We start from the raw sequence: 13771 nt of genomic DNA on the forward strand, positions 1-13771 counted from the left end.
GCAAGAAGAAAGTCACGGTTATTGGTGCACACGATCTGGAGAGGAGGCCTGTCAGGCCTGCTGAGTCATCACAGAGAACAGAGTTGTTCACGTGGATATACTTCATCTATCTGACTGTCTGGCCCGTCAGTTGGTCTTAGGTGAGCAGGGTCTCCCTGACACGTGGCCTCCTGCCTCCCTCTGCACCTTTGCTGACAAACATCTTGCTGCCTGAACTGTCCTTCCACGTGGGACCAACCAGAGCCTTAGCGAGTCATCTTCAGACGCATGTCACCTCCATTATGAAACTTTCCTGGATGTTTGCTCCCCTATCTAGAGTTACGGTTCATCTCTCGTGCCTTTCTGCCGCTGCGCTTTTCTAATCAGACTTCTCTAAATCTCTAACACTTCATTACGTTCATGTGCTTATAGGTCTGGCTTTCCCAAAGCCTCATATGCACAATGCGTTTGTGTGAGTTCACTCGACAGCAGAGAGAGACAGGTGAGCTTCGACAGTGCAGGTAATCCAGCCAGCATCCCCCTGCGGGGGGGTTGAGAAGGGAACCGGGAGTTGGATTCGTCCTTCCCTGGTGGCTGTCTGAGCACCAGCTTCTTGCCTTGTCGAGTGTGGTTCTAGCCTTCCCATGTTTTCTCCTACCCCCTGGTCCTCACATGCGAGTCAGAAGCTTCACCTGGTGTTTAACTAAAGAAACAGCTGTCTGTTCGTGTGTACACAGGAACACGGGCTGTGTTGGATTACGAAGAGGCGATATAATGGTCCCCAACGAGGAGTGAAAATGTGTCCCAATTCTGGGCTCGGCAGTCATTTAAAAGGCTATCCAAGGTAATTCTGACTTTACCCAATTTTCGCCAGCAGCTCTGTGGCTGCACCCTGATATCCAAGGGCTCCTGCACACCCCTGAGCCCCACTGCCGTCAGATTGGGGCTGGGAGACTTGGGGTCCAGTCAATGTGGGGGAGCGACAGAAGCAACTTCCTGACTGTTCCTTAAATCCATTCTGCAGGATGCTGCAGGCCCCTCTGCCTTTGCCTTGGTGACTCAAGACTCATTTTCAACACAGACAAGGGCCACCCCGGCCACATCAGTGAACAAGAAGATGGCAGTATTTTTGTGTAGGTCACAGAGACTCCAGGGCTTCTTTGTTCTGGGAGCAGAGCCGGGCCTATCCTAACCCTCCCACACTTCATCCCTGGGCTCCGCTGAACGACACCCACCCTGGAGGTCCTTCACTCTGATTTCTCCTGCACTGGCCTCCGAGGGGCTTGTCCTGCCCGAGCTGAGGCACAAGGTTCTCCTTCATTGTCCAGGGTTCAGCTAAGTCAGGCATGGCAAAACGAAGTGGTACCAACGGTTCGGGCTAACAACAGGGAGTAGCACCACAGCTCCAGATACACTGGACCCTGCCTGGCTCAGGTGCCACACCTGCTCAAGCCCACAGGAGGGGATCAGCCCGAGTCCCACCCGTCCTAGCTTCTGACCTCCCGTGGAGCGCTGAGCTTCACGCAAACCACTGAACACGGACTCTGGCGCCGGGCTGCCTGTGTCTTGTCCCACTGTGTGACCTTGGGAAGGTTACTTCCTCTTTCTGTATCTGCTTCCTCGTCAGTGTAATGCGGAAACGACAGTGCCCCACTCCTGGGGTGAGCCAATCCGCGTTCTAGGCTCTGATCAATAGTAATTGGACAATCGCTATGACTTGGGTGTATTCCAAGTGCTTTTCTCCTACGAGGTGAGTGCATTCTTCTTATTTCATAAACGCAGGAACCAAGACCCAGAGAGGTTACAGAACGTCTCCAAAGTCACAGCAGTCAAGTGTGGATCCACACGGTCTGCGTGACTCCGGAACCTTCGCCTCCCACCCCCCGCTGCCTTGCATTAGCGCGTTTCAGTATCTCAGGAAGCGAGGTATAGGCAGTATTATACCTGTCTTAAAAATGAGGAAACTGAAGGTCAAACAGCATTGAGCGACAGGTCATTTGCATCGGGTGGAGCTGGGACTTGAGCCCAGGTGCAGCCATTTCTGCTCACTGCAGCACACCTGCTCAGGCCCCGCCCCCTCGCCCTGCTCCTCTTGCTGTCATCAGTGGTGGCAGAACGACCACCCTTTGGGGACACCACATGGGAGGGGACAAAGGGCACAGGTGGGTGAGAAGCCCACGTGGTCTCTCCAGTAGGTGCGTGGCTTCTCCATGGCACCTACTTTGCTGTGGGCGCAGATGGCGGAGCCCAGGAGCTTCCAGGTGCCGCCCCTGCGGTCCATCCGGAGCATGCGCAGAATCTGCAGGAAGCGCAGGCTCCGCAGGGAGGTGGCCAGGACGTTGCCCTGGTTGCCCACGGCGACCACGGGCACAGAGGCAATCAGCACGAAGATGTCTGGGGAAGAGAACAGAGGGCCGGTGACCAGTGCTGTCCGGACCTGCAGTGGAGCCATCGCAGGCACCATCTGCCAGCACGTGAGCGTGAGCCAAGCACTGTTGTGTTAAATCGTGCCATCAGCCGCACACACGTGGTGAGTAGGCTTATTCTCCTGTGACAGAGGAAGAAATGTGGGATATAAGGTGTCGTTGAAGCCACTAAGGACATTTTTTCTGATTAAAGGGGAATCTGCTGGAATGGAGAGGAGGAACAGAATGGCTGGACTCAAATATTTGGAGAGCTGTCAGAGAAGATGAAACAAATAAAAACCTTGAGAGGTAGTGAGTGCCCCCTGACTGGAGGTATGCGAACAGAAGGGTGACCGACTGAAGTCTGCCGTGAAGGGAACTGGAGCATCAGACAGGAGGGCATGTTGGACTAAACTCTTTTGGAGGGCCCTTCCAACCCTGACATTTTATCATCCTGCAACTTGAACCATTCCTAGAGATTTGACACTCTAAGTCCCCTAAGTCCCCTCATTGAAGGCAGGTTTTGTCGTGTCATGATTTTAGGAGGATCTTCAGATGGGAACATGTGGGTCCATGCTGTACCAATAGGGGTGAGTGAGAGCTTCCACCTTCTCTGCTATCAGAATGCCTGGCCCCGAACGGAGGAGCTCAGTGATACCTCTCCACATCAACTTTTGGGTCAGGACATGGCAACACGGTGGGGTTGCGCACAGGTGCTAAGTTCTTCCAAACCTGGGTGTTAGGATGGACTATGCTGCTTATTATCTGTGTGACTGGAACGTGACTCAGCTCGGTGAGCCTCAGTTTCCACCTCTAGAAAATGGGCATAACGTGATTCTCTAGAGGTAATTCTCAACCCGCAGTGATGTCACGCCTCCCTCCCCTACCATAGCCAGTCTGGAAATGTATGGGCAATTTGGCTTGTCACAATGACTGGCGTGTACTAGTCTAGTGACCCGAGATGCTCAACATCCTGCAACGAGCTGGCTCCTTCATAGTCCAAATGCCAGAGTGACCCGGTCCCCCTTACGATTCACGGCTCTGTGGAGTCATGATGAGAAGGCACAGCAAGGAGAACTCAGCACCTGGAAGATGCAAGCTGTTCTTCCTCACGGAGGGAGGGTGAGAGGCTAGGCTGGCCTCCGTAGGGGCCCTTGAGTTCCCAGAAGAATAGTGTCTGCTTAAAATTTCCGCCGAAATTTTAACGCACCAAAAGAAGGGAACACAGGCCTCCCTGGACTCGGGGACAGGGCTTACCCAGCATGCACAGTGGCTTCCTGGCAAACTTCAGCCGTCCTCGCCAGCCTTTGTATCGGCAGCAACATCCGGCAGCCCAGACCCTCAAAGCAAACTCGGCTCCAAAGATGAAAATAGCAAATGTTTCCTGCATGAAAGAACATATGGAGAAACACTGATTAACCGGGGCCCAGTTGTCCGGAACCAGCGGTTTCTGTTCTGCAGTTTGGAAGAGCTGGAATTCTGTCGTTCTTCTGGGCGTCGAGGAGAGAGAACGGGTAGATATCTCCACGCAGGTCGGACGGCTCCCGTCTTCATTCTGATGCGCTAAGTGTCCTGAACATGAAGCCTTGCAAAGTGACTACTTGTTCTTTTTCTCTGTGTTTCTGTTCCAAAGGATCATTAAAAAAAAAGAGAGAGAGAGAGAATCCCTTTCATGTCCTAAAGGCTCCTAAGAAATGCAGGTGGGTTGAAAAGAGAGGGAGGTACCAATGAAATCATCTGCTCACCAGTGTCGTCCCCCCCCGCCCCCACCCCGTGCCTGGCCCCTGGTATTGCTAACAGTGGCCAGTGGTTACTGAGCACAGTTCTTGGGCCAAGGTACTACCCGGACAGAGGCTTTCATGATATTATCTTCATTTTATGTTTTGAGAAACCGAGGCAAGGAATGGTTCAACAAATTTCTCAAGGCTACCAAGTGGCAAAGAAAGAATCCCAGGTTGGGACTCGGGCTTAGTGCCCACGTCTTCCTCATAAGCACCATGCTGCCTCCTGGGACACCGGGGCCGCTGCTTCCTTCCTGTGCCTCCTGATTGGCCAGACACTGACCCCTCTGCCCTCCCTCTCTCTTTGGTGATCTCCCTGGGACTCTGGGAGAGTCCACAGCGATCCTGGAAACTTGGTTCCTAGAACTGCCTGTCTTTCCAGGATGCACCCGCTCAGGTCTCAGCTGAGGGTCAGGGCAGATAGATTATACACTCTTGGCCTCAGAAGGCACTTGCTGATTCTGGCACCAAGGATGGCATGTCAGTGTGAGGCAAAGATTCTGTTATTTTGCGAAACCTAACTGGCGGGCTGGCACCCCTTCACTGTGTGAAGGTCGGGACCGCACCCTAAAAAGGTGGGCTAACTGCTATTGCAGCAAGGATGCGTCACTCAAAGGGCCAGTGGCCAGTGCTGTCCGGGCTGCAGAAGGAACCAGCCCTTCCTGGGGGCCCCCTATCTGCCTGGAGCAGAAGAGGCTGCACCCAGCCCATCAGCATTCGCTCCTCACTTTACATTTTTCATGTATTTTAGTCACTTTACATTGTTCACATATTTTAGAAGATGTGAGGAAACCAAGAGTCAGTCAGGGGTGTTAGGTAACTTTCCCAAGAATGCTAGGTAGCCCCACTCTCTCTCTACCGCACCACTGGAGGGAGAATGGAGTGAAAGCAGGCAGAGGCCCTGGGAAGGAAGAATTAAGAGTTTTATGTAGAAATGGGATTTTGTACCTGGCCTTGAATGAAGTAAGAGATCCTCAGGGTTCAGGGAGAAAAGGTTTTAGAATGGAACATGCCTTTTTTAACGTTCAGAGGATTGGGAAGCTGTATTTTATCATTAACATGTACTGGTTTTTGCTCTGACTTGGTTTGCGTCTCTCTCTAATCTGAAATAACAGTGGAATAACAATGTGTCCAGGGAAGACCCGACCCGTTGATCCAGACATTGCTTTCTCATAGGCCTGGACTTGGTCAGAGACTCCAGGAAGCCAAAACCAGTTGGGCAGAACCACACCCTAAGGCAGACTCCTGACCTTGGCCGTGAAAGTCCAACCAGAGGCGATTACCCAGAAATGCTGCACCATCTTACCAGTAACAGCAGCCAGTCTCCTGAAACAGTCTCGTACTCCTTGAACGTGGTCAGGACGGCCAGAATCAAGCACCCCAGGACGATCAGGAACCTAGAGGGGAAGAAAGAAGGAGACTAAGGAAGAGTCGAGTCCTGGCTTGTTTCAAGGCTAGACAGAGAAAGGTGACAGCGGGGTGAAGCTACAACCTCCACCAGACATGGGTAAGCACTGTCTTATCCCATTTAACCTGATAACAAACCTGTAAGACAGGTAGGGGTTAATAACCCAGTTAAAGAAAACAAGGCTGAGAGAGGTTAGGCACTGTGCATACTTCTGCTTTAGCAGCTAGTTAGTAATTCAGTTAGAATTCAAACTAGATCATTTGGTCCCAACCCCGGGGACTGCTGATGCTCAGAAGACCAGAAGTTGTCACAAGCTTTAGGACATCAACAGGAATGTGAATACATTAATAACGTGCCCTGCACATATAGGACGGGGATTTTCAAATATATGAAAATGTTCTCAGTGTAAAGAAAACACAAACTCGTTCCAAAGATTAATAAATTCAGCAAAGGCCTCTAGCACCATGTCTTAGACATTTCTTTTTTACAGCCAACAGCTCCTCAAGGAAACGACCTCTTTCAATTGGGGATCTTCAGAATTGTTTTTGAAATTACAAAGCATTCTTCACGCTAGAAAGAAGAGAAACCACCATGCTGAATACCAGTCCTTGGAAAGTCACAGAGAGGTCAGCTGGTCCGTGCCCCTGCCTTGGGCAGGAGCAAACTGAAAACGATCCTTCGAGACTGTTACCTTTATAAACTTGGTGGGGGAATGTGTGTGTGTGTATTTGTGCGCATGCTGTATTGTTTCAATAAAGAAACATGGTTCTCCTTCTCTCTTGGTGGAGCGTGTGTGGTTCAGTGGTCAGCATCAGGTTCCCTGGGTGCCCAAGAGGGAATTTATAAGCCAGGGTCCAAGGGTGAGGCTTGGTATCATATACCCAAGCTCTCCTGCTCTATGTAATCTGGCTCTTTGACCTACTAGGTTCTAATCCATGCTTTTTTGGCTTGCTTGTGTGAGTACCTACTTGTTCATTCGTCTATCTATCCATCTATCTATCCAATATTTATGTGGCAGGCATTCGGCACACACAACTGGACTTCAACAGTGAATAAGCTGGGTCTGTCCTAAAATGTTAAGTGTGTGGTCCTGCAATGCAAACCATCAACCACAGCCTTGTATGAGTGCCTTTGTCTTTGTTGGCATTGACCATGGAGCTGAAGTCCACGGCGGGGGCAATGTGTGGGGAGGGAGAATAGCTCGGCGTCCCATTGCTGAACTGATTCAGTGAAAACTGGAGCCAGGCTCTGAAACTCTACCTACGCTCTGTACTTGGAATACGTAAATCTTGGGAAGATTCTACAAGGCGTGTGTATGGTGGGCATGCCCTAAGGAGGGAGAGATTTTCCTGCCGGCCTTGGAGTGAACGGCTCTGTTGTGAAGGGTCTATGAAAGCCACAAGGCAAGAAACTCTAGTGGCTTCTAGGACCTGAAAGCAGCCCCCAGCGCACAGCCAGGGTGTAAGTGAGACCTCAACCTTACAACCATCATGTGCACTTGGAGGAGAACTGCCAAGCTCCAGAAAGGCTCACAGCCCGGCCCACACCTTGACTGCTGCATTGTGGGACCCCGAGCAGAGGACTCAGGTAAGTTGTGCCCAGACTCCTAACCCACAGAAACTGGGACACAATAAACGCGTATCTTTATAAGCCACTGAGTCAGTGGCAATTTGTTGTGCAGTAATAGAAAACGAGTGCAGTGTGGCATGGGGATCTGTGCCACATGCATCCAGTTTTTACAGAGCGGGATAACCGCCCCCGCCAACCCCATTCATCAGCTAATATCTGGGCTGCACTTGTGTTTGGTCTGTGAGACTCCATTCCTTGAGGGCAGAGCCTGTCTTGTTTCTCTCTGTGCCCCAGTGATTACCTCAAAGCCTGAAAATGAGTAAGTAGCCACAAGTGTTTATAGAATAAATAAAAACAATTGAAGAGATGAGCAATTGCCCTGCTGTTGTTGGAATAAAAAGCAAAGGATATAAGGTGAGCCTGGAGAGACAGGCCAGAGGAGCATATGAAGCGCTTTGTAGGCCAGGGGAAGAAGATTTAAAAAAATATACAGCTCCATATCATATCTGTATCACCGATATCTGTATCCATATATCCATCTACATCATCTCTACATATCCATCTCTATATCCACATTCATTTCTCTCTATGGCCATATCTATATTGACAGAGACTGCCCTCTCACAGGGCAGGAAGCTGCTGTCATGGGCTGACGAGAAAGGATGAGGGCTGAACTGGAAAGATGACTGGGGTCCCACGAGAGAGTCTTCCCGGTGGCCTCAGCAGGATTTGTAACTAACGGGAGGCAGAGGCTGAGCAAGAGAGCTTCTGCAGCATCTCAGGGTGGATGACAGGGTGGACAATGCGCTGGTCACACACGTCGGAGGACGTGCACGGAACCAGCAGACTACAGAGAGAAACTACTGTGGACCTGCTGAGTATGAGGTGCAAGTGGAAACAGCCAGCAGGAGGCTCGAAATTCAAGTCTAAAGCTTAAGGGAGAGGTTGCGGCCGGAGAGCTCAATCCCTTCCAGCTCTAATAACCTGTGATTCTAGAGCCAGGAGAGAGAATAATTCAGGTTTAACCAATCACCTAAATGCAGTGTTAGCCTAGTTCCCATCTGCGGGGAGCATGCAGAACCAGCCTGTAGCCAGCAGGGGGCAGCAAATGCACAGAGGAGCCCCGCATTTGCAAACCCATCCAAGAATTGCAAGCACCAGCAACCTCAGGAATTTACTTTCTGAGATTTGAGAACAATCATTCATTTATAAAGCTAAAATCATTAAGGAAGTTCCTTTACCTAAGAAGGGGAAATGCTCTTTGGTCTCTCGCACATTTCAAGGTATACTTAGAACATGAATTTGGTTTCAGACAGTGTCAAGGATGGAAGCCAGATATGGGTGGCTGGACACCGTTTTCCCTTCTCCCCGTTTTGGCTACCTTGCTCTCTATGCCAGAGCAATTGTTATTTGCCTTCTCCTGTCACATCGGTTTCCTGCTCGGTGGCAGTTTCCTTCATCCCACTTTCCTCTCACTGTCCCGCCTTCCCTGACTTCGTTTTCTCTCCTCCCCACCCTCTCCTTCCCTCCACTCTTCCTTTCTCCCTCTTCCTCCCACTCCTTCCTCTGCTCCCACCCAGTAGTGCCTCTCCCTCCCTTCTGCAGGGGTGAGCCAGGGTTCCTGGTGGGAGTCTTGGGGGCAGCCAAGAGCTACCCTTCTATCTGCACTGTCCCGGCTGTCTTTGCAGATGAGGCCAGAGTCAAGGGCCTCAGACCTGCCCTCCAACCAGATACTTCTCCTTCACCCTCCTCCTTCGCCATCTTCCACTCAAGCCAGGGGAGCAGAGGGCCAAAGGTAACCGACGCAGGAGCAGCCGCTCTGTAGCTACACTTGGTGTCTTAAGTGTAAGGTCCAGGGGGCCAGGACAAACCAGTGCGTCCTGTCCAGGACCCTCTGACACTTAACCTGTGTCGGGCAGCAGCCCAGAAGGTGCAGGGGCTTTGCACAAGTGACAGTGGGAGAGAATCCGCAGTGGCACCTGGAATTCCCCACCACCCTCACCTCCCCCCGCCTGGCCTCCCTTTAGAACTGGGCCCACTGGAAATGTGAGACCAGGCTTCCCAGCCAAATATGCCCTCACAGGCTTCACACGGCGAGACAAAGCGGATGGGGAAACCCCTGCACTTGTCTCAGAACATCTTTTGCACACGGTTTTCTCCTTTACTCCTGAGAGCCACACTGTGAGGCAGGGGGATTGTCAACACTACGCCGTATTCCCATTTTACAGGCGCAGAACCAGCTCAGGCAGCAGGCTCACAAAGGGAGTGAGGGGATAGCACTGCGGGGGACCCGTCCCCAAGGCTGAGCGCGGCCACGGGGTACTGAATGAGAAGCTGCAGACAACAGGGCAGGGCAGAGCCAGTTGGAGAAGAGGGAGGGCAGATGGCTCTCAATCCAGCTCTGAGAGGTCACTCCCTTCCCTTCTCCTGGACTCCCAGGTTGGGGGAGAAAAGCTCACTTCCATTTCTGGGTCTCACTTCCGAGACCCCGCTGGCTCCTGCTCTAACTACAGCTTCTCCTGGGCAGCTTTCAGAGTGCCTGCAGCTCCTAAAGTTCCTAGACCGAGGGAGGAAAGCAGCAGCTGACGCCAGTGGACTCTCCTCCTTATGCTCCTTGTCATTAAATAGGGATGTGCAGAAACACCCTCCGTCATCAGACGAAGGCAGAACTGAACCTTCTAACAGAGCAGGTGTGACTGACGTCATAGGTAGCCCACCTGTCCTGATCTTAGCCACCATCACTGGTCCTTGCTCTCGAGCACAAGATGAAATGTCAGGACCCTACTACTCCCCATCCAAAATGCCTCAGAAATAAAACACCTACGGTGTGCCAGGGATTTCCTTATTTCCTAGGAGTCAGCCCAAAGTCCTCTGGGAATCACAGTGCCCAGCACAGAGGATTCACTGAAGAAGCTGCACAGCTCAGTTCTACTTCCAGCTGTTGTTTACTCGTGGAGGAGCCTGGAGATGGTCCTTCCTCATCCCAGGCCTCACTGGAACACTGGGCTTGACACAGCACGGAGGCCAATACCTCTTAGTTACTGCGGGAGTGAGTTTGAACTGGATGAGTCAGGTCTGTGACTGAGTCCCACATGGCTGACGGAACGTTTTGCCATTTCATCAGGCCTGGGATTCCTTACTTAGAATGGGCGCATCAACTAGGATTTGGAAGAAGCCCTAGTAAGATGCTGCCTGGGTCCCATGATGCACTGCACCATCATCCCGGTCTGAGTCACCACGTGGCTACCTCTGCAGGTCAGTGTTCTCAGGTCCATCCAGCCTCCAAAAGAAGATCATAGTGTTTTTTTTTGGGGGGGGGAGGTAGGAAGGATAGAGGCTTCTGCCTGAGGACAGAGTTATCGGCTTCTCCAGACCAAGCAGGTCTGTTCCACACTAAGAATATTGTCAGATGAGACATACAACAGCCCCACTAACACTGCCGCCCTCTCCAGTACCCCGTCTTCATGTGACACTTCCAGATAAAGGTGCTGCTATCCAAGCACTGGCAGGTCACATTCTTTTCTCCCACCAGGACAGAGACAGGAGCCATTAGCTCCACACTTCCAGCTCCAGCAGGACACCTGGGCCAGGCTGAGTGGCAGACATAGTGGGGAATCTGGGAAAAGCACATGGAGAGCCACAGGCCATCTCTGGCAGATTCCTGTTTTATTCCGCAGAACAAGCCACGTCTCCGATACATCCTGAGATGTGAAGGCCAATCTGGCCACCAACCCCCTCGCCCCGCCCAGTGGCATTCATTATGTGCACTGTGATTCTGATGTGTCAGGACTGTGTAGGGGCTGCAAAGCCTGGGCACCAACAAAGCATGTTTATTCAACTTCTTAAAGCTGCATTCCAGGAGAGGAGACGACATAAAGTGACATGAGACATAAAAGTGACATACGTGGTAAATTCCCTCTGCTGAAAGGGGCCTAGGACCTGTGTGGCGTTTGTGATCGTGTCTGCCGTCTTGCTAGTAGGTTCTCTCTTGCTGGCTTTGGTGAAGCAAGCTGCCATACGGGAGAGGCCCACATGGTATGGAACTAAACTTGGCCTTCAGCCAACAGCCAACAAGGGACTGCATTCTCCCAACAACCACAAAAGGGAGCCTGGAGAAGGATCCTTCCTCACTCGTGCCTTCAGATGAGACCACAGCCCTGGCTGACACCTTCCTTGTAGCTTCTGTGTGAAACCCTGTGCACGAGACCCAGGTAAGGTGTGCCTGGATTCCTGACACACAGAAACTGAGATAATGAATGCAAGGTGTGTTAAGCTGCTAAGTTTGTGATAGTTTTTTAATGCAGTAATAAATAACTAATACTAGTTAGCCAGGATCTGAATCTTGGCTCACCACCTGGAAACCAGATGACCGAAGGGTTATTTTTCTGAACCTTAATTTCTCATCTATAATACAGGAGTGACAAATCAAGGGGGTTGTTGCTATCTTATTCTTTATCCCAGTTTTGTGACTAAGAGATTGCACAGAGCAGCAAAGATCCTCATAACCAAAGGTCACTTCTCTAGCGAAGTGTCCATGAAGACGTCCTTGATGGTGTAACATCAGCCTATATCCGCAGCGTGCACGGTTTTACAGGTCAGTCTCTGCCTCCCCATCTGTTAGGGTATCCAATAGCACAAGGGGAACCGTTTGCAAAGTCAAAAGGCAAAGCTTACAATAGATTCAGGATTTCGTGAAATTGATGGATATGATGATGGACAGCTGTTCTAAATACAGCAAACCATTAACAAGCGACAATCTTATCAGAACAATTAAAGACAAACCAATTGATACTGCAAAGGATTCAAAGTCTCATACCATCCTTCCCCAAGATGTTGAGAAAATAAAACGTGAAGTCATATTGTATTATCATATAATTCTGGCATGGAAAATATACCCCCAAATTAACACTTGATTCAGTCTTTGTTCATTCCAACCATTAGAGCATAGTTGCAATTATAACCTAAATTTTGTTGACTGTGAGATAACGATAAACACATTTGTATTTTCGTTACTTTTTTTGTGATAAAATACTATTAAGGCAGGGGTGTCCAAACTGCGGCCCGCGGGCCAACTGCGGCCCGCAATCCATTGTTAATTGGTCCGCAGCAAATTCCAAAAATAAATTTAGTTTACTTAAATAAACCAGGTGAAGCAACACGTACTTCACCTCGAGTGAGTGGCCCGGCTGTTTGTGTGTTTTACCGCATATGGCCCTTGGTGAAAAACGTTGAAAAAAATTTGGACACCCCTGTATTAAGGTATTTTTCTTCACTGCGTGGTATGAAGTTTCGGTTCCCATTTTCAGCAGGTTCCCCTGAAGTGGATAGTCTGTGGAATAAAGGGAGCCTCTAAACCTACCTCATGGGATAGTCATGTGGATTAAAAGAGAACCAAGTGTGTAAACTACCAGAATTCTGGCAAATAGTAGGCATTCATCAGATGCCAGTTTCTTATCTCTTTCCTTCTCACCTTATGCTCACAGAGGAGAGTAAAAAAAAAAAAAAAATGCCCTCAATGGTACAGTTGGCCCTTTGTGGCCCCATCTGTGGATTCAACCAACCAAAGATTGAAAATACTTGAAAAAAAAGTTTCATTGTTGCTGACGTTTACTATGTAGTTAGGCCTCCAATGGTTACAGCTATACTTTTTTTTCCTTGTCATTATTCCCTAAATGATATAGCATAACAACCACTGACACAGCATTTACATCGTATTAGGTATTATACGTAATCTAGAGGTGATTTAAAGTACACAGGAGGATGTGTGTAGATTATATGCAAATACTGTGCCATTTTATATACGAGACTTGAGCATCCTTGGATTTTGGTATCTGCAGAGAATCCTGAAATCAGTCCCCTGCAGGTATAGAGGGAGATGGTATATGTATAATCACCTCCCTTGAGAGAGAGAGATATATCTTTATATATCCATATATAGTCTTTATATATATAGTCTACATATATATAGTCTTTACATATATACATATACATACATATATATATGTATGTATACAGTCTTTAAAAACTCCATGTTCTTGGAATTAGGCAAGAAGATCATAGTGATAAATAAGCACACACAAATCTCTATCTTTATCATTAACTATGTCCTATCCATAGCAATTTATAGATACACAGGTGTGTAATGGAAACGCAGGTTTTGACCATCTAAACCAGGAGTTAGCAAACTACAGCCTGAGGGCCAACCAGCCAGCTGCCAGTTTCTGTAAGTAAATTTTCTTATACCACAGCTATACTCCTTTGTTTATATATCATCTGCGGCTGCTATTGTGGCCTGAGTAGAGTAGCTGCAACAGAAACCATCTGGCCCAGGAGCCTAAAATATTTACAACTGGCTCTTTAAGAAGAAGTATCCTAACTCCTGACCTCTACTAATAGCCAAGGGCAATTAACTCAATCAGCATCACTAACGACGTGTTACATGTCCAATATAGTACAGAAAAAAAATATTTAAAACTTAAAAGGGACTTCATCTCAAAAACACCTATGTTGAGTTGGATTCCAGAATATTTAACACAAAAAAAAAGGAATAAAATAGGGGCATAGCAATGCTTGTGGAGGAAAAGAAATAAAAACTTAGGGAAAATACAAAATATGAATAAAAATCAGTA

General features: G+C 49.2%; 1 protein-coding gene across 3 annotated transcripts in view; it reads right to left on the bottom strand.

Moving 5' to 3' along the window:
• The window catches only part of KCNQ3 (potassium voltage-gated channel subfamily Q member 3), a 225297-nt gene that overhangs the window by 30319 nt on the left and 181207 nt on the right, over positions 1 to 13771 (bottom strand). For all 3 annotated transcript variants that reach the window (XM_033126086.1, XM_033126087.1, XM_033126088.1), the window contains exons 2-4: positions 5472 to 5562; positions 3642 to 3768; positions 2201 to 2373 (exon numbers count right to left, since the gene is read on the bottom strand). In XM_033126086.1, the coding sequence (XP_032981977.1) occupies positions 2201 to 2373; positions 3642 to 3768; positions 5472 to 5562 (391 nt within the window). The remainder of the gene's footprint in view (positions 1 to 2200; positions 2374 to 3641; positions 3769 to 5471; positions 5563 to 13771) is intronic.

This window comes from Rhinolophus ferrumequinum, chromosome 14, assembly GCF_004115265.2.
Source record: "Rhinolophus ferrumequinum isolate MPI-CBG mRhiFer1 chromosome 14, mRhiFer1_v1.p, whole genome shotgun sequence".
Lineage (NCBI taxonomy): Eukaryota > Metazoa > Chordata > Mammalia > Chiroptera > Rhinolophidae > Rhinolophus > Rhinolophus ferrumequinum.